This window comes from Haemaphysalis longicornis, unplaced genomic scaffold (assembly GCF_048455015.1).
Source record: "Haemaphysalis longicornis isolate Haplotype H1 unplaced genomic scaffold, Haemaphysalis longicornis Haplotype H1 scaffold_4, whole genome shotgun sequence".
Classification (NCBI taxonomy): Eukaryota; Metazoa; Arthropoda; class Arachnida; order Ixodida; family Ixodidae; genus Haemaphysalis; species Haemaphysalis longicornis.
The window spans coordinates 165418196-165439924 of NW_027526361.1; the positions used below are offsets into that span (position 1 = coordinate 165418196).

At 52.2% G+C, this 21729-nt stretch overlaps 1 protein-coding gene across 3 annotated transcripts in view; it reads right to left on the minus strand.

Annotated features, from left to right (window-relative positions):
- Positions 1 to 21729, minus strand: part of LOC144179492 (neural cell adhesion molecule 2-like) — a 408645-nt gene that overhangs the window by 23445 nt on the left and 363471 nt on the right. For all 3 annotated transcript variants that reach the window (XM_077707865.1, XM_077707866.1, XM_077707863.1), the window contains 2 exons: positions 12629 to 12656; positions 5825 to 5922 (listed from right to left, as the gene is read on the minus strand). In XM_077707865.1, coding sequence (XP_077563991.1) covers positions 5825 to 5922; positions 12629 to 12656 — 126 coding nt within the window. The remainder of the gene's footprint in view (positions 1 to 5824; positions 5923 to 12628; positions 12657 to 21729) is intronic.

Here is a 21729-nt window from a genome sequence, read left to right on the forward strand (position 1 = left end):
TCGTCTTTAGTCAAACCTCGATGTAACTATACGCGATCTTAACAAATTCCCCAATTTAGCAAACAAATGCGGATTCCCCCACAGGTACCTATCCTGTTAAACGATTTTATGAACGAGAACTAACGAAATAGATTCAGCGCCAATCCCGCTTTAACGAAGTGTTTCGGGAAACAGACAGTATAAAAATGGAGCAGTTTCCTGTGCATTCACGGTTATTTGTTGATTCCCGCAAGATCGACCACTCTGCCGACAGATTACGACACTCCGGATACTTTTCATCGACGGACCTAAAAAGCGGATATTAGCAGATAGAGGCAGATAAGCAGGACTGCAAGAAAATAACTTTGTGTATCTGGATGAACTCCACAATATTAAGGTTTTGCCCTTAAGCCACTGGACACCATGCTGCGAGGCCTAAAGTGGCAAACCTGCTTGGTGTACCCTGACGACATGATGGTATTTTGCCGCCACGTTCGAAGAACACCTTTAACGGATCACGTCAGTGATTGAGGGAATACAATCCCCCGGACACACATTGAAACCCGAAAAATGTCATTTTGGGAACTAAGAACTGCTCGTCGTCCTTGGCCGCGTGTTCATCAGTGCCGGCCTTCGTCAAGGTCCCAACAAGGTTGAAAGAGTTGTCGAATTGCCGACGCCCTCCGACAAGTTGAAATCTATCATGCGCTTCGTGGGCTATGCCCTGATTACAGGAAATTTATTGAAAACTTCGCCAACATAGCAGTTTCTCACTCGCCGTGCGCTAAGCGATGTCGGGTTGTTCTGGAATTAAGAACAGCAGACGGCGTTCGGCGCGCTACGGCAGCGGTCGCAAACGCCACCCGCCTTGACCCACTTCGACGAAAGCACCGCTACCGCACTCCGCACCGACGCCAGCAACGTCGGACTCGGAGCGATTTTCCTGCAATGACAGGAAGGTGCTGAGGGAGTTATATCTTACGCTAGCCGGATGCTGTCACCTTCACAAGCCAACTACTCGGTCATCGAAGAGGAGTGTCTGGCCGTAGTGTGGGCAGTGCTAATATTTTGACCGTATTTCTATGGTAGTCCGTTTACAGTGGTGAGCGACCATCACTCAATTTGCTGGCTGATGAGTTAAAAGGACCCGGTCGTCTGGACCCCGAGCCCGATGGAGCCTTCCGCTTCAATAATTCGACATCACCCTCGTGCACAAGCCTGGCCGAGAGCATGCCGACGCCGGCTGTCTCACAAGCACCGGCTGTCCCGGCGTCGACGAATGACTACGACGATGACGACGCATTTCTTGGCGTGCTAGACGCATCGTCTGTGTCGCAGACCCGGAGCTACGGCCACTGGTGGACCTCCCAGAAGGACGCATCAACACTGTGCCGAAGGTGCTCTCGATAGGGTTGTCATTGTATTTCCTAAGTAGGGGTGCCCTCTATAAGACAACCATTTCTCCTTGTGGCCGAAGTTACGTGCTCGTTGTTCCCACAAAACTTCGAAACGAAATTTCGCTGTTTTGCCATGGCGAGCCGACTGCCGCTCCAAACGTACTCTAGCTAGGATTCAGCATACGTACTACTGGCCTAAAACTTTCTGGGGCCATCCGATATTACTTGCGCGCGTGCCTATGGGACTACTGCAGCCTGTACAAATCCTTGAGCAGCCCTTCCGACAAGTCGGTATGGGTACCTACCGGAAACACGTGAATAATTGTCGACACTGACTACCTCACTTGGTACTCGGAAACGAAAGCTTTTCAGCAGGGAACGGCGACTGACGTTGCAAAATTTTCTTCGCCAGCATAGTTCGCCGCCACGGTGCCCCCACAGCGTTATTACCGACCAAGGCAAGTCGTTTGCTGGTGTGCTCGTCGACGAAGTCATGCGGCTTAGCGGCACTTCCCATCGGAAGTCGACCACCAATCACCTGCCGACGAACAGGTTGACGGATGCCTAAACAGAGCAATAGCGGAAATGCTAAACATGTACACTGACGTGGAGCACAAGATCTGGGACGCCGTATTACCATACATAACTTTCGCTTACAATACGGCCCAACGAGATACGACGCGTATAACACACTCGTGGATGGAACTAGGGCGAACGTAGACGAAGACAAAGGAAGCTGTGTTCAGCTGGGCGGAGGTTCAAGCAGACCGATACACCTCCGCCATAGACCCGCTCGTTTTAAGCCTGGTAACAGCCCTTTGGAACCGAAGAAGACGAAGTTAACGTATGGACCCCTGTTCGACTTCGGGCGCCCTGCGAAAAGCTTCTCAAGCTACTTCAAACACTACAGAGTGTCGCACCGAGTCACCGATGTAACGTACGAGGTTGTCGCCGACGAAGTTGTCAACCCACGCCATCGAAGCCCGCACCCTGATGTCGTCCACGTCGTGGGCATGAAACCCTTTTTCACGTGTTAACAACGAAGTGACCTGCCTGCAACCGTACCGCTGACAAGTATTTCTTTCCGCTACCATTCTGCACATCGAGGCGATGCCCCTCAGCGGGAGTGAGGGGGTAATGTAGCGTTAATACCAGGACAGTTTCTTTCATGGGCACTTACCACACGGAATGTTAGGTACATGCCATTTGCGGTAAGCAGCCTTTTGGGACTGAACAAGACGGAGTTAACGTGCCCACATCCTGCGTTCCGTTCATGTTTGTGAGTCCGTCTGTCATCTTCGCTGAGACCCTCCGTTTTTATTTGCCGAAGTTTTCTAGTCAGCAGAAAAAAGTATATATACGTATAGACTCCGTTCGAGTACCCTTGCGTTCTGGTCTCTCCAGTTACGCACCACGCTTAATAAATAGGTGCATCACCATTTTGCTGTTTACGCCTACGCCTACCAGTACGCACCAGGAAAGCATAAGTCGGCTGTTTCTGATCGAAGAGAAAGTTCCGTATGACAACAAGAAATTTTCGGTGAGGCGGTCTGGGGCATCACTGTGGCCACAGAACACCACTTAAGTGCGTTTAGGTTTCCGGAATCTTCTTTATTGTTATCAAAAATTTCTGACTTGTAAATCGGTAATCGGGAGAGACGTCAAGCAGTTAAAAGCCTGCTTTGAGGCAGGTTTTCAGGCTACTGCTTTGAGGTTGGTTACACGAAGAAGATTGGGACAGGATATTTATTTGTACGACTAATGCTACACCCCTGGTGAATGCGCGCATTCGTTTCTGTCTTCGGTAAATACAATGTGCTGGCGGAAAATGTTTGGCATGTTGAATTTAGGTGCGTCTCCTGATGGCACATAACACATGGCTGATGTTTATAAAGGATTTTATAACATATTCCAAATTTATTTGTGACTTCTAGAATTTACTGGAATTACGTTTCTGTGAGTAATTTTGTTTTGGAAAGAATACACGTTTACATATGATTTTGATTGTGTCATTTTTCGCGCTGCGTGTTGTGTTGTGTTTTATGGCACATAAGCAACTAAGGCTATCATGCGCCAAACAAAAGGTTTCGTGTTTTTTGTGGATAATAACCGATTGCTGCGTAGCCCGTTACTCTGGACAACGGGTTTTACAGCATATCTTTACTAATCTAGTCGAGCGGCTCCGCCGTCGCGGTGAATTTCAGCTCCATTTGGCCGCAGCTGCGCCGTATCCTTGGAAGCGGATCACGTGACTCGCCGGCCTGAGCTTCGCCGGCGGCTGCGTTCGTTAGCCGCATCTGGTTCTCGCCTGTCTATGCCTGACCATGCCTGGCCGCGAGCATGCGAGCTTGGCCGTGGATGAGAGCGAGATCGGGCCGTGTTCTCTACGCGTTGTATTGGAGCTGGAAGCTGTCAGCATTCGTCGGCAAGCGGCGTCTGACCACCACGCGCATACCACCTGTTCGGCTCGGAAAACGCCGGAAGCTGAACCACAGCCGTATACAGAATCAGGCTTTGGACCAATTGTATAAATGCAGCTAAATACAAAATTAATCAAGTGAAACCAAGACTTAACCAGGCTAAGCCAAGCTTTCGCTTAGCATACCCAGGGTTAGCTGAGCTAAGCCGCCGACGTTTGTTTTGTTGTTTGGGAGGCGGGCGCCGATCTCGACGAACCTGCGTACCAGTGAAGTCAGCGCCCCGTTCATTTTCATGTCTGGGGCGCGCGGATAAACGGACGGTTCGGGCTTTTTGGTGCGCACACCGACTAAGGGGCAGCTCGGGCGGCGAGGGCCCAGAACGGGGCCCCGCAGACGTAGAAGACGGTGCCTGTCGTGTACTGTCTCTCCCAACTGTACCCGCAGGAGAACTGGGGGCAAGCTCTGAAGGACCGGAAGGCGCAAAATTGATCCCGGTGGACTGTGTGGGCGCCACAACTACGGGCTCTGTGGATGACGTGGCGACGAAGGCTACCGAGGACAGCCCTGCGGTGGGCGAAGAGGGACAAGGTCAGCATGGCTGCACTGAGTCACCGCCAAGACCAAATACCGCGCCACCCTCCGGCAAGCTGCGTCAGCATACCTTCCCTAGGAGCACAAGGCGAACATTTTTCCAAAAACCCAAAAGCTGATATTTTCATTTGCATTCATGATGTTTGTTCGTTCTTGTCCTAAATTTTTCTCAGGATCGTGAATTAGAGAGTGCGGTTCATGGGAGTTAGGGGAATTGATCCTAGCACACTTCTCTGTCCGATGGTCAGGCTGGCCACAATTTGCACGTATAATTCTTCATCAGCAGATGTTAGTACCGCGCCCATATCAGGGTAATCTTAAGCAGCTGCTTGGGTATGGCACGTGCGACGCGTCGGAAAGTGCAGCAAAGCTGCTGTGGTGGATTGTGGTACGGGAGTTCTGTCGGAAGTCTGTAGAATGTGTATTGTTTTTATTTTTTTGCCATCTCGTCTTACTTTAATACGTCGCACTGCTGTGACTTATTGTTCACGCAGTCCTTTCAGAATGTCTGTTTCTGTGTCGTTGATGTATTCCAGTTCGCGAAGGGCGCCTTGGGATTAGTTTATGGTTGTGCATGGTGTGAGTGTAATTTCTTGGCCGACGATGTTTGTTTTAGGAGGTAATTTCTTGGCCGTGCATGTTTGTTTCAGGAGGTTATTAGATTTTTCTTTGTGTGCAACCTCGATGAGGACGCCTCCGCAGGTTAGCTTTTCAACCTTGTAGTTCTAAACAATGATGCTTTCGAGCTTTGCGACTAGAAAACATTTTGGTGACTGGGGTTTCACTGTTAGCTGATTTTATGATAAGAAGACAGGGAAAGTTGTCAGATGATTTGAAAGTGGTGGTCGGTAGGGGTTCGGACACTATGTTGGTGCCGTCCCTTTTCGGGCGCGATCATTTGGAGGGGGAGTTGAAGATACCATAAAAAGAGAATTATAATCACTGAACGGGTAGCGCAGTGTCCTTTAACAGACAAGGACCCCATCGCCGGAGCTTGACCAGGGCTTGGACGGCACCGTAGGATTCTTCGCTCCGCCTTCAGGAAGCCCAATGAAGGACCAAACATGGCTACGTTTTAACATCGCCATGGCTAGTCACATCTTATGTTCGGGTGCCAGAAGCCCGCGGTGTCGCCCCTAACTGTCACTCAAAGTGTCCAGTGTGACTCAAGGTGACTTCGTTAACTTGCAGGAAACAACTCAAGATTTATCATGTTCAGCGTTCAGCAGGACGTAAGTTAAGGCCCACTTACATTTTTGAGTTGTCCCATAAATGTCTGCTCTATAACAAAATCTTCACTGAACCAACGCCAGCCCATCGGATATAGCGTGTCTTCTCTGAATTTTGTCTTTCGCACATATTTAGTCTTACATGTTTGTTATATCGTCTCAAATCACTGTTTCTTCGTAACAATAACTCTACACGTGTTGGAATTACCTTCCAAGTCACTCTTCGGTGGTATGATGTCGGGGTCCTTGATGTCACCTTCGTTGCTGTCCTCAACGATGATGCCTTTCCGAAGTAGGGTCTGGGACCTGAGTTGAAAGAAGAAGACGTGGCACAACGAACCTCGTCACGCGACGTATTCAGCTGCCTCGATAAGTAACGAGTGTCCCACGGATTTTTGTCGACATAGACCGAATAGGGTGGATACGCAGTAGCAGCCATGACACACCGTGCTTTGTCTCTGAAGGTCTATGCTATTTGTAGGCAGCTCTTGTGGAGCCCATAACAGGCGTTATCAGTGTTCGAACGTAAAATCGGTGCAACCACCCGCTGCAAGCGGCAACTTACGCGTACTTTACTGAGTTCTCATATACACTCAATCTCTGCTTGAAAACTCAACCATCACTTGGAACATCCAACTACTGCTTTGAAACAGAGCCACCAACACACTTCAGTGTGTTCATATTAACACTTTGAATTACTTTATACGACAATTGAGCAAAATCTCTTTATATCGCTAAGAAGGCACTTGCTGCAGCCGTAGGTAAAAGTCCTTCATCTCGTCTTAAAGGGGCCACGAAGAGAAAATACAACTTCGTTTAATTTGAGAGAACTAGGATTCAGTATCTCACTCAGCTCCATTACAGCCCCAAAAGAGTTTTTTTTAACGAAAATAAAGCACGAAGTATTTAAAAACTTTCAAATTTTGCGCCACAGTGACGTGTTATGAGCAAGAATGACGTCATACGGGCCAACAATAAAACGTAATTTTTACTGCGTTAACTGGACGTTAGCATTCAAGTGATGTGGTAAAATGGAACTAGATGCCCCATTACAGTGGTCCAGTCATGTGTTTTCGCGACCGGTCAGTTAGGCGGCGCTAATCGCACAAACAAGGTTCTGTGACGTCATAGAAAAGTTGCGGGAAATTAGCTAGGGAGTCGCCACTGCTTCACACTTTTTCTTTATTATCTCCATATATTTGATACGTCGCTGGAAGAAACAAAAACACAACCGCAAGCTCAAACTGCGAATAGCGCAGCTGACTAAACAAGCTGAGGAATATGCAAACACCCTCAGCCGACAAAATTGGAACCAGCTTTGCGATCAGTTACAAGGTACCTTAAAGGTGTTGTGCCACCAAATTTGTTGCTTGTGCATTCTTTGTTGCAAACGTTTTATAATTCGTTAGACAGCATAATACATGCTCTCACACGCACATATTCTGAGTGAAAAATTTATTATCGCACGATTCATGTGAACAGGATTCGGTTTCGGTTTCTGGGCGCCGATTCAAGCAGTGACGTCACAGTGTTGCGAGGAGGCTCTGCCACGGCGGCGCTGCGGTACGTTGCGACTTTACTGCGGCGTCTGCTCCCCCACATATGTGCTTCACCACGGAAGTAAACACGCCGACTCGTCACGTCAGCTCCGAACCCAAAAGCTGATAGCTTTTGGGATTCGCGACAGCTCCGACGCGGATTCTTTGTCTGCATCCTCGGATGCAGACAAATGAAAACCATGGATTTGCAAACCATAAAAATGCTAAAAAAATGCTCAAAAAAAAAAAAAAAAGCTGCCCCACGCCGCGAATCGAACCGGCAACGTTGACCGGACGGGCGGAACGCGCGAGACCACTGAGCCAGCGAACAACCGATTCCACACTGCGATATAGCCGGTGTACTAGATGGAGGCCCATCCTTGGAGTCGTGCGTCGGTGTTTATTAGCTAGTTTACAAAATTCCTGGCTTGTAAACTCACATTTTTTAAATAGCGCTTGCGCAGCAAGGTTCCGCGAAGCCCCCGCGACAGCTTATCGCCATCAACTCTGCTCTTCTGCGAAAGCGCTCGCAAAAATAAGTGTGCCCGGCTGCGACTGCGATTTTGCACTGAAGGGATAGTGCTTGCCGTACTTTGGTTTTACGTTTTACGTTAAAAACCTTTGCCGATACTGATCTCTTATTACCCAAATTACCCTACGTAACTGTTCTTCTGAACGAAACTGACCTTATATTTTCTACAGGCGAGCCGATCGCACACGCATTCCGGGGTAGCGGCGTCGCCGAAGAGCACGGCCGAAGCGTCGAACGCCAAAATACGGATCGCATTAGCGCTAGTGTTGAGTTGTATGGGCTTCATGGAACTTACTGAGTTTATTACCCTCCAGAAACTAACAAAATAGAGCCGCGTTCATTGCGGCACGAATGTTGTCGGGGCGCAGTTTTCGCTTCTCGGTCGATTGACGACGCGTCGTGCGACGAGTCAGGCGACCGGTTTTGTTGGCGTCTTCGGTCGGCGAGTCAGTCACACTACGGCGACTTTCCATAGGCCGACTTGTTTGTGTCGCCGTCGGCGTGGTGTGACCACGCGGTCTGGCAATTCGGCAGTTGGCCGATGTTTTAACGACTCGTCGGCGTCGCGTCGTCGTCGCCGTCGTATCGGTATAGTGTGTCGATACGACCAAGCGACCAAACAAACTGTGGTAACTGGAGTTCACATAGACGTCGCTCGAGTCGCTAGCGTTGTATGACGTCACAAACTTTGCTGTGCTGGCAATCCACTGACGTCATGGTTAGTGGCGCTAGCGATGGGTCCCGATTTCCAGAAGAGCATTTAGGTAATTTCTAGAAGCGAATTAAAATATATATTAAGCGCTTGGTGTACCCAGCACTTCGTGTTGAGGGTCGTTGCATGCAGAGGAAGCCTACAGCAGGCTTTTTACAGACTTAAAATTTGGTGGCACAACACCTTTAAGTAATTGCCGCACCTGGCTCATTCTCCGGTCTCTACTCGGGCGCACGGAAAGCAAAGCAACTACAGGACACCACCTCCAGCGGCTCATCCACAACTATCCCGGTACCGATGAAGAACTCCTCCGCGACATCACGACCTACCATATTGGCGCCTCTCTTAGCGCTTCTTCCCTGACCATGGGCCTACCCGATTACGCTGGAAGATCTAACCCGGACCTAGGTGCCCCTTTCACGACGACGGAAATTATCGCTGCTATCCGCAAACTGACCCGCAATACAGCACCAGGACACGATCGCATCAACAATAAAACACTGCGAAACCTTGACTATAAAACCATTGACAGCCTCCTACAATACATCAATGAAAGCTGGGAGCGAGGACAATTACCGGCGCAGTGGAAACGTGCAGACATCACCATGATTCCCAAGCCAGGCAAACCCATTAACTTCCGCAACTTGCGCCCAATCTCTCTTACCTCTTGCGTGGGCACACTCTACGAACACATGGTGCACGACAGACTATCACCGTACTTGGAAGACAACGAGTACCTCCCGCACACCATGTTTCGCTTTCGCCGCGGACTTTCAACACAGGACATCCTTCTTCAAATTAAAGAAGACTTATTAGATAACCTCAGCAGCCAACACAAGAGCGCCATTCTCGCACTTGACGTCAAAAGCGCGTTTGACAATGTCACCCATCAAGCTATACTCGAAGGCCTGCAATCTACCCACTGCGGAGAGAAAGTCTACCATTATTTACGCGACTTTCTCACCGACCGCACGGCCACGATTGGCGTGGGACAACTCCGCACGGCAACTCTAAAAACACCACCAAAAGGCACCCCCCAAGGTTCTGTCATTTCTCCACTGCTTTTTAACTTTGCAGCGCGAGGGTTACCGCCACTCCTTAACAAGATACCAGGAATCAGCCATGCGCTGTACGCAGACGACATCACTATCTGGACGCGTACAGGCTCAGTAGGAGAACAACAAGACGCCCTCCAAACAGCAATAAACATCACGGAAGAATACCTCAGGGCTCGCGGGCTTTCCTGTGCCCCTGACAAATCGGAACTTTTACTGCTCAAGAAACGCAGCAGAGGTTGCCCACCCGCCCCCATACCCGACCTTGAACTCTCAGTCAATGGTAACTCTATACCCCTGGTTAATACCCTACGGATTCTCGGCTTAACATTACAGAGAGACGGAGCAGGCCTTGCAACCATCCAAAAAGTTCAAGAAACAGTAATTCAAGTCACCCATCTCATTCGCCGCGTAAGCAACAGACGCCATGGTCTCAAAGAGCACGACATAATACGCTTGCCCAAGCCCTAATCATCAGTAGGATTACTTACGGCACTCCATACCTCAGTCTCAAGAATAGCGAGCGCGACAAACTGAATGTCCTTATCCGGAAGGCCTACAAGCTTGCACTTGGTCTACCTCCCATAACTTCTACCGACAAGCTAATGAAACTTGGTCTGCCCAACACCTGGGAGGAACTCGCTGAAGCTCACAAGATCAGCCAACTTGAAAGACTTAAACTCACCAAAACGGGTCGTCATACGCTACGTCGGCTTGGCTACGATGCACAGGAGACATTATATAGTAAACAGCGCATTCCCCTGGTTCTACGCCAACTTATTACCGTTGCTCCAATCACCAGAAATATGCATCCCGTATTCAATGCATACCGAAGAAAGGCCAGGGTCATCACCCTCAGAAAATCCTACGGAGACAACAAACCAGCGGTCCGCTACAGAGATGCTGCCCGGTACCCTCGAAAGTCTGCGCATGCCATCAGCGTTGTCAACAACCATGGCACAGAACTCACGTCGGCCACAATCCCAGTCCCTGACACAGAGTCTGCAGAGGAAATTGCCATCGCCCTCGCTGCTACCGCGGGCTCAGACTACCTCACTGTGGTCACAGACTCCAAAACCGCCTGCCGAAATTACCAACTAGGTCGTGTTTCTGGTCAAGCCATGCGCATCCTGAACAATCTACAAAGCCCACCCGAACTGCGCATAGTCTGGACCGCAGGCCACGCATCCCTCGAGGAAAATGAAGCGGCACATGCCACTGCCCGCGAGCATACCTTCCGGGCCTTCCCCTCGTTGGCAGACAGATCGATGACCTCCAGCGATGACATTCCAAGAAGATACACGGATGTCATCGCCCATTACCGACTGCAGCGCCGCATTTACCACCCACCACACTCCAACATGACCAGAGAGGACGCCATTACCCTCAGACAGCTGCAAACTAACATCTACCCCCACGGAACACTACTCCATGCCATCTACCCAACAACATACACTCTGACTTGTCAACACTGCCCCACACCCAACACTCTCTACCATATGGTCTGGGAGTGCCGACAATCACCATCATTAACCCCCCAACCAAACCCAACACTGGAGCAGTGGGAGGACCAGCTGACCAGCTCACGCCCTCAAGACCAGCAACGACTGGTGGACAGGGCCCGCCGGGCAGCCAAGGACCAAGTCTTCCTGGACTAAGGAGGCCTCCCACAACGGAACTAATACAGCAGAATAAATGTTTATTCCTCCTCTTCCTCCTCCTCCATTATTTGTTCGAAGATTGCGATGATATTGTTAGCATTGTTACCGGGACTAAGCAGTCTTTCTAATAGACCCAACTTGTATTTTGTCTTCATGGCTCCTTTAAGCGAGGCAGAAGTTTATTCTACAGCGTCTGTATAACGGTGACCAAATGTTTTGTTTATAACAGAATAGCAAAGCTGCTCTGTCAAGGAAAGTACGTTTTTGGGTTCTGTCATGCGCCACCGAGCATCTATCACCAAGTGAGATGCTTTGCAAGTGATCTTCAATGGGGTCCCAGCGAGTCAGAGACTGCTGGATCGCCTAATAAATGAGAACCAACCATAGGTAGTGCAGTGGTCAGTTTTCTGTCCCTTTGTTTGGGCACCTGTAGCTGATACTAAACACCAGTGCTAGAACTGTGAGGTGAGATATCTAAGCTAAACAATTTTTTATCGCGCCTATGTTGCGTTTTTGTTTCTGGTTTGTTCTTTGTATTGTGTATTTCCTGCTGCCTCATCCTGTAATATGTGTCGAAGGGGGCGGGAGCGCCGTGAAGCCGTGACTGCTGGGGTTTCAACCGTAAACTTTGATTCCGTCCTATCCAAAATATTCTTGCCGCAATATTTGCCTTAAAGCTATAACGATACTTCACAGTGCAGTGGCGCGGGTTCGTACTTAATGACAAGTATCGATTTCGAGTCACTTGCAGAAAGAGCTGATACAGAAAAAAAAACTTAATACAATGCGAAATGTGCTAATGTTTAGTGCAAGTGGTCTTTCAAAGTGTAAAAGTAAAAAGCCGGTTTTCCGACCAAACCGATTAATGTTACTTTTCCTTATCTGGGTAGTAAAGTAGTCTTAGCGGGTCACCTGAACCATGCCCACTGACACAGCGCCAACTATGTGACTAAGTCGGCGATGCCGTCAAACGGGCCAAGTTTAGCACGAGAGCAGATGCGTAGGCTGGTTAGAAGAAGAGAAAAAAGAGCCCACTCGTGGTGCTTTTTCCTTCCAGTTGCGTCGCCATCAGACTTTGCGGAGCCGAGTGTCGTTCACTGCTGGTGAGCTTGCCCAACAGGCTGCAATTCATATGCCATTCCCCAGGAATGCAGCGTTGCGGTCGCTAAGAAAATAATACTGCCTTTAAAAAAACTTTACAGTGCAAGAAAGTTTGCCTTGGTCGAAGGTTCGAAGTGGACGTTCAATTTTTTGGGCTAACTTGAAGTAGGATATCTGTTATACTGGTGATTGTAAATGGGCCATTTACAGTCCCGAGGCCTGCTTTTCACTCTTTTCGCGTGAGGAAAGGCGTGGGTTTTATAGCCAGCAATGCACTGGAAAAGAGCTTTACGGACCATAGGAATGCATAAGATACGTAACCACGTGTTTTGTGGGCGTAGGTTAAATTGACAACTGGTAGAACAAGAATAAAGGGGCCGCCAAGTTGAAAATATCAAACATATAATACTTACTTTTCAGCCGTGTTGAGCTCCCTTGTTTCTGCAAAACGAGATGAATTGAATAATATAAAACGTTTGCGCCATTGAAAATGCGTTCGTGCTTCAAAGTCGATTTAATGATTTAATGGTCGATTTAATAAAAAATACGCCCAGAACAATACAAAAGCGGTAGCCCGCGGTTGCCCTAGCAGAATTTTAAGAAATCAAACGGCAACATTAACGAAAAGTTCCACTAGATAGTTTTCACGTTCCGCTCGGAAGGCACGTGGAGTAGTGTGCCTCGATTCACGCGCGTCTCCGCCGTACGGCTGCGCTAGCATCGAGGCATTCGGCGCGGTAAATATAAACTGGCTGAGCAAACCGATCTTGAGAGGAGCGAGACTGGAAGGGAACATCATGAGAGTTGAGCGGGAAAGAGAAGGGAGGCATTTACTTGGCAGGGGCGCCAGGCCAGACCACCGCCGTCTTTCGTCGACCTTTGCAACAATCTGAGCAGATATACGCGGCCAAGTTTTAACACGGAAGTGTTTTATTCCTGGATACTCAAAGATTTAACTGACGTCATATCCGTCACGGAAGTGACGCCAGTACAACGGAGCAAGCGGCCTGTAAAGGGTGCACCCCGGCACACAGGGTGTGCTTGCGGGGAAGCAACCTTCAGTACTAAAGAGTACGTTATACTTAGGGTTGTATGTTTTCGGTTTTATATTTTAACACGAAAGAGTTTTATGCCGGCATACACTAAGATTTCACTGACGTCATATTCGTCACGGAAATGACGCCAGCATACCTCTGCGGAAGTGACCCGGTAGCAGCACGCCGCTCAACAAGCACATGCACAAGACAGCCGCCTACCCGCAAATCACGCTCAGCTGCAGATTTCGCTGCAAAAGTTCACTTTCGTGTTTTACCGATTCCTATGACAGAGAAATGAGCCACAGTTTTTTTTATTTAGGCGCCAACTGCATGGAGCGTTTTGCTCGCGTCTGGCGGCCGTCGCCGTCTCCCGGTGCTGACGCGAAAGGCGTCGCAGAGCACCAATATCTGCCATACAAGTGTGCTTGCTAAAACCGCCTAATTCGTCAAATTGGCTCTTTCCGTTTTTGAATTTGCTCCTCCTGAACGTTCGTTTCACGCCGCCGATAGGAGACGGCGACGCCCGCAAGACGCGAGAAAAACGCTCCATGTGGTTGCCGCTTTACGGTGGCCGTGCGACTGGTACACTTGTACAAAATCTAAAGCCAAGAAAAAGCGACGTAATGTACGTAATATTAGGAAATGAAACCAACTGAAGCTTTTACGCTAAACTGTAAAACCATTTCGTACGGTGAAATACCAGACCGGTCTGTAGCACGACCACACATTTCCCATCGATAATACTGCCCGAAGGAATGCAGTAGGTGCTAATTGGATATTTGTGGGGTTTAGGGTAAACCATTCACACAGCTCACGAAGGAAACCTGGCCCAAATCCGCAACTGAATCTGTCGCATGAAAATGACAATTGCTACTAGATTTCGCTCTGATGGGCTTGAATGATTCCAGCTAGTATCACACAATTTCGGACTTCAACTTCAAATCTTATCTACCGTCGACTCACAAGTCGTTCTCTATACAACATGCAAACTGCAGAGGTGTAAGGGAAAAAGGTGATAACATTACCATTTTTACTGGGAAGCAGTATACCTCTGACCAATCAAGGAAATGTTCGTGTCCGCGTCAGCAGAAAACTTCCAGGCTGCTACTGGCTACACAAACATACATCCCAGGCTACTACTGGCTACGGGCTACACTGTGGCTACACAAATAAACTGCTGGCACAGCCTGGGATGGAACCTGGGCCCGCGTGGAGAACAAGAGCGAGAGCCCGTCGTCTTGCCGACTGAACTACGCCCACTTTTTTTTATTGCCCGGTTTGGGTCAATACATACATGCAAAACACCAACAAAAGTACACAACGTAAAAAGGCACTAGCCCATACTTTGCTAGTGTCTCAGGTTTAAAAAGGCGGTAGTCTCGCCACACTCTCCAGCACAGTCACCCACTCGGGTGGACTAGGCTCGGCTTTCAACACCTCGACTATGTAGCGGACATTTTTACAAAAATATTCCCTCCCTGGCCTCGCATCGACATCATTGTACCGACGGGCCATGCGAGCCTTCCATATACCGTGTAGGGCCAGTAACATTATGAAGTCGTATGGAACACCCCCTTCAATTTTCTACGGCTAAAAACCTAATTCTATGACTATCCACAGGAAAATCTTTCTTTAAGGTACGCTGTAACACGTCCCATAGGAATACCCCGTCCCAATAATCTATGAACACGTGTTCGATGGTCTCTGGTTTTTTGCATGGGAAGCAATCATGGCCACAAGGCACAAATAAACCTTTCTCAATCATCCAGATTTTTACAGGTAGTACACCCACATGCAATTTAAAGAAATACGATTTAACATATCCAGGAGCTGGCATTTGTTTTCACGCGCCGAAGAACATCTTGTCCCGGCCCCACACTGCATAGGGACCTGTACAGTGGGATCGGCAAAACCTTATCCACGAGATCCTTATACAATTTCTTCCTCGGCACATGAGATAAATATTCCAAGGGGGAAGCGGGCGCAAAGAAACCTTGTGGCATCGACAACTTCACGTAGGTAGCCATGGATTCCGCCACCATAGACACAACCCGAAACAACCAACTCGGGTAGCGCTGCACCCAAACGAACCTGACACACTGTGCACAAAACGGGTAGCGTACATCTCGCAGAAAAAGGAAACGGTTTATTACTTGGCGCAAGAATAAGTGCACCAAAGATAGTCCACCCGAGCGGACACGACGAAACAGGTTTGTCCGACTCGTCTTTTCAACAAGGCTCCGGCTGGACGCACGTGGTCCGAAAACCTAAGATCCAAGGCAAGGAGGCTGCGCGGCCGGCGACACCAGAGCGACAATCTCGGCCTCGAGAAAGGAACCAGTACGCCAAGAGAGTCATCGCCTCCACGGCAAGGGCGTCTAAAATGCCGAATGTGTTACCAAGCGAGGACATCAAAATCTTCGTCAGGCCTCGGGGAGGCCTAAACATTGCCAAGCTGCAGGCGACCGTGGCGGCGGCCATTCGCGCAGCAGCGGGGGTTTCAAGGGAAGACGGCGCGGCAGACACGTTTTGCCCGAATGTACACCAGAACATCGTGGTGGTGAGCACCCCAGACGAGGGACGAGCCCGGGCCTACGCCAGAATTCAGTCCATCCGCATTGGAGATCGCGTACATGAGGTAGGAGCATACCAAACTACGCCAGACGGCACGGTGAAGGGAATAATACGAGGAGTTCCAGTGGAGGACAGGCCGGCAGAAATCCACCGGAACATCGTCCACCCGCGCAACCCGCTGGCTCGCGGAGCGCAACGCATTGGCAATACGACAACGGTGATCGTGGCCTTTGAGGGGCTGAAGGTGCCCAATTATGTGTGCTATGAAACGGTACTCCTCCGGTGCAGCCTGTACCGCAAGCACATTGACGTGTGCAGACAGTGTGGTAGGGTCGGACACAGGAGGGACGTATGCCCCAATCCCAGTGCTAAAGTGTGCTTCGACTGCGGCGTTAACAACCCGACCGAGGGGCACGACTGTAAGGTCAACTGCAGGATCTGCGGGGGGCCACACCCAACAGGCGATCGCGACTGCAAGCATCGGTACAAGGTACCTTACGTGGTGACCCGGCGGCAGTGGGAAAGGAAGATGGAGGAGCAGCGTGCAAGACCGCAGCTGCCGAACCCAGACGAGTTCCCGGAACTGAGGACGTCGGTGGAGAGAGCAACAACAGCTGCTACCGAGCGGAGCACGTCACGTTCCAGGAAGAACAGCAGGGGCCGAAGCGCGAGTCGCCAGCGCGGCAGATCCAAGTCCGGAGAGCGCGTAAGCTGGGCGGACGCCACCAAAGCAGGAATTAGGAAGAGGGGTCCATCGCTGCAGCAGAGCCCAGGGCCGAGCGGTGGAGGTAGCAGCGGGGACAAGAAAGGCGACAAGAGGGGCGAGGAGAGGGAGGTACTCAAGAAGAACGTAGTCATGCTTACCAGAGCAAACGAGTTACTCAACAGAAAAGTCGCGGAGCTCGTGGCAGCGCTGGACAAGTCCAACAAGGAAGTGATGGCGCTCAAGCTGGGTCTACCGGGACGACCCACGCCGACACAACAGTTGGCGGAAGAGCAGCAATGCGAGCGGCGACAACAGCAGCCGCCGCATCATCAGGCGGAGCGGGCGCAAACCCCGGCTGCCGCAGCCCCTCAGGCTATGGAAGAGGAGACTGTGGAAGACGAGACGACGACCGTGGCAGCGGGACCGGTGCCCAAGAAGAGAGCCACCGAAACCCTCAAAGAGCGGTGAATCAACGAGAGGCTCAACAGAATGGAAGAGCAACACAACTTGACAGTCTGTGCATTCAACGAACACTTTGCGAACATTGACACCGCTCTACAACAAATCATGGCGGCGCTGCAGGCGTCAGGAGTACAAGTACCAAGCCAGCAACACCACCCACCGCAAGCATGGATAGAGCAGCAACAACATCAGCTACAGCAGTAGGGACCACGCGAGGCCTCCTAGTCTGGCAGTGGAATTGTAACGGTTTCGTCAGAAAGAAGGCAGTCCTGCAGCAACACCTGGAACAGGCAACCGTGAGGCCCGACGTCATCTTACTGCAGGAAACCCTTACCGAGGAGGTCAAGCTCCCAGGCTACAAGGCGAGCGTCAGCCCTCCGAGCCTGCGGGACACTACCGGCAGCACCGGCAGAGGGGCCTGCACCCTGGTGAGAAAGGGTATCACGTTCCTAGAGCACGAGGTACTCGGCGTGAACAGCCTGATTGAGCACACTTTCGTCGAGGTGGTAACCGGGAAGAAGACTAGGAAGGAGAGCACATTCATACTAAACGTCTATAGCAGCCCGGCACACAGGAAACATAAATTCAAGGCTCTGCTCCACAAGGCTATCCGCATCGCCGGCCCGAGCAACAGACTGGTCGTGTGCGGAGACTTTAACGCGCCGAACCAGGCCTGGGGTTATAGCAGGACACTGGTCAAGGGCCGGGACCTCCTGCAGGACGCGACCGACCTTGGGCTGACCCTGATCACCGACCCGGCGGACCCCACGCGGATCGGCAACTCGGTCACCCGAGACACGACGCCGGACCTCGCGTTCGTTCGGAGCGGCGGCAGCGACAATGCGGAAACGGGGGACTTTGGCTGGCGGAACACGGGGCACGAGCTGGGCAGCGATCACTACATCGTGGAGATCGCTGTCCCGCTCAGCATGGGCGACACGGCTACCAACTCCAGAAACTGCGTCAGGGCGCACAAAGTCACCGGCTGGAACGCCTTCCGAGGGTCCCTACCGGGCGAGACGGTGGTGATCGAGAACATCGAGGAGTGGACGGCGGGGCTCATGGAGCGGGCCACGGCAGCGACCAGAGAGATTGAGACGGATGCCAGTATCGAGCGAGTGGACAACCGACTGGCCCACCTCATCGAGGCCAAGAAAGCCCTCCTGACGAGGTGGAAAGCACAACGCACCAACAGGAAGCTCCGCAAGAAGATCGCGGAGCTAAACCGAGTAATCGAGGCCCACTGCACAACACTATGCGCCCAGCGATGGCACGAGATCTGCAGCGCGGCGAACGGGCAGGTGCACTGCGGCAGGACGTGGACCCTGCTGCGGCACCTCCTGGACGAAACCAGGACCAAGTCGCACCAGCGAGAGCGGCTAACCAGGATCATGCACGCAGCGGTCACGGAATGCGGGGAGGACGAGGTGAGAAGGCACCTGGACGCCAAGTACCTGCCGGCCACCCCGACGGTGCATCACCCGGACTACCAGGGTGCGGCCAACTCGAACCTGGACAGAGACATTGAGGTATGGGAGGTCCGAGCGGCCCTGCATGACCTCAATACCAGATCGGCGGCAGGACCAGATCGAGTGACGAACAAGGTGCTGAAGAATCTCGGCGAGCCAGCGATCGCGAGCCTGACGGACTACTACAACCGTTGCTGGCGGGCTGGGACTCTTCCCCGGCAATGGAAAGCGGCCAAAACCATCCTGATCCCCAAACCGGGCAAGCCGCCAGACATTGGAAACCTCCAGCCCATCTCGCTCACGTCCTGAGTGGGCAAGGTGCTGGAGCACGTCCTGATGAACAGGTGGCAGCGGTACCTGGAGGAGTCGGGGCTTTACCCGGACACGGTCATCGGCTTCAGGAGCAAGCTAGGCACCCAGGACGCTATGATCCAGCTCAAGAGCGAAATTTTGGACGACAACACCAGGACGAGGGACAACCGTGCCGTGCTCGGCCTGGACCTGCAGAGCGCCTTTGATAAGGTGACGCACTCTGCTATCCTGGCGCAGGTGTCGAGGCTGAACATGGGCGAGCGATCATACAGATACATCAAGATTTTCTGTCGGGTCGCACGGTTGAAATACACGTTGGTGACCTTGAGCTACCGGAGAAGAAGCTTGGCAGCGTGGGGACCCCGCAAGGGTCGGTCATTTCACCGCTGCTGTTTAATCTAGTGATGATCGGAGTGGCTGAACGGCTCTTGCGCGTCAGCGGGGTCAGGCACACCATCTACGCCGACGATATCACGCTCTGGGTAAAGGGAGGCAGCGACGCCCACATTGAAGACACGCTACAGGCGGCGGTGGACGCCATCGAGGAGCAACTGGACGGCTCGGGGCTGGTGTGTTGACCGAGCAAGTCGGAGTTGCTAGTGGTGCCACGGAAGGGAGTGAGAAAGAAGAAGCGAGACCCGAGAAGGGACAGCGAGAAAATCATGATACGAACAAGCGGCGGCCAGGTGATCCCGCACGTCGAAAAGATCCGGGTGCTGGGCATGCTCCTAGAGCGAGGCAGAAGCAATGGCGAAACCATCAACCGCCTAACGGCCAAAGTCAACACGGCCATACGCCTCATAAAGAGGGTATCGAGCAGAAGGGCCGGAGGCATGAAGGAGGCCAGCCTAACGCGGCTGGTCCAGTCCTTTCCCGTGAGCCATATTGCCTATGTGGCGGCCTTCCACAATTGGAAGATACACGAGCGCAACAGGATCAACGCGCTCATACGAAGGGACTACAAGGCCGCACTCGGGCTTTTCGACTGTGCAAGCACGGAGAAGCTCCTGTCACTGGGGGTGCACAACACTCTTGAGGAGATTGCAGAAGCCCAGAGAACGGCCCAGCTGGAGCGGCTCTCGGGCACGAGAACCGGCCGGCAGGTGCTCCGTAACCTAGGTTTGGAGCTGAGGAGAGCGGACGAGGAGATTGCGGAAGGAGCGGAGGTACCAGAGTGTGTGCGGAGACACGTGCAACTGTGCCCGATACCGAAGAACGTAAATCCTCAGTACAACAGGGAGCGGAGGGCGGCAAGGACCAGGGCCTTGATCGACCTCCACGCCAGAGACAGCGGTGCCGTATATGTGGACGCGGCGGAATATCAGGACAGGAGGGGAGCTTTCGCCGCGGCGGTGGTCAGTGCGGTCACCGGCGAGACGAAGGCGGCGGTGAGCGTGTGGACACGGTCGGCGCATCAGGCCGAGGAGGTAGCCATCGCCGTGGCCCTCGCCCACCCCGGATGCACGACCGTGCTGAGCGATTCCAGGACCGCGGTGCGGAACTACGCCAGATGCAGTGTGTGTGTGGCAGCAGTGGGGGTGCTGCGCGCGGTCAACCCAACGAACAGAGCGGTGACTATCGAGTGGTTCCCGGCCCACATGGGAAGGGACGTGTCAGCCCGAGGCAACGCAAACCACAACGAGACGGCCAACGAGGCGGCGCGAGGTCTCACATACCGCCCCGCCCAACCGGCCGACTCGACGAAGGAGTGGTGGTGCGAAGCCAAAGACAGGATGACGGAGTATAGTGAAGTGTTGAGCTGGTATAGACTAGGGCGCAGGACTATGCCCCCGCCTCACCCGGGCCTGACCCGAAGCGAGGCGGTGGCGTTCCGGCAACTGCAGACTGGGTCGCTACCCACGCCGGTGCTCATGAAACACGTGTGCTCTAGCGTATATGTGAGTGACTTGTGTCGCGTGTGTGAATCGTAAAGGGCTACTGCGGCCCACATTTTGTGGGACTGTGCACAAAAGAAAACTCCCACCTCCCCTCGCGGGAACCCCTGTGTAGATGCGACGCATAGGCGGAGCGGCGAAGGGACCGCGTTTTATAGCGCGCATAACGATGAGGGGACTGCGTAAGCCGGTCCCAGTCGATGACGACGGTGACGTACTTGTAAAGCGGCGTGGACTCTAGGTGTTTGAGCCCAGCGTGGATGTTGCTTCGCCGGAGAACAGCACACCGGTTATATGCGCAGCCGCAGCGCGCCCCAAGGGGAGGAAACCGCGGAAGAGAGAGTACTGCACATGCGCCTGCCCCAGCGCCTCTGCCGCGGCTATGACGCAACGTGCCGCGGCTGTGACGCAACACAATCCAAGACAATCCACTTTAATCCAATCCAATCCAAATCCAATCCAATCTAAGCCAAGCCAAGTTAAGCCAAGCCAATTCAATCAAATCCAATCCAAGCCAATCGAATCGAATCAAATCCAATGCCCCTCGCGAGAGAGTGTTCGCTATCGGAGAGGAGAGGGGTGACGGCGGAGAGCGCAGCTGGCGCGGCGAGGAGAATTGGGGAGGGGCGGACAACGCCGACAACGACGACGACGACGGAGGGACAAGGCGAGTGAATCAGATGCTCCTCATCTAAAATCCGAGGGAGGCACGGACAGTGACGACGATCCCGCCGTGGCTTGCGGCCGCTGCGGGAAGCGACCAACGGGAACAACAGACACGGGCCGCCCAGTGGATTTCGGCTGCCCTCGAAAAGCAGCGCCCGAGCGAAAGCGCCAGGTGCTCGCTACCACCCCAGCACAGGGAGGGGCAGGCGCGGGTGCCAGAAGGCGGGAGTAGTGAGGGCTGCTCGCCGAGTAAAGGACACCACGCCGAGATGATGTGTGGCCGCATCGCGATTACCCTCCCCTCGTGAGGCTAAGATAGTCGTCCGCCGGATGATCGAATAAAGTCTTTTCACTCACTCACTCGTTCGCTCCCATGTCAAACCCCATAAATAC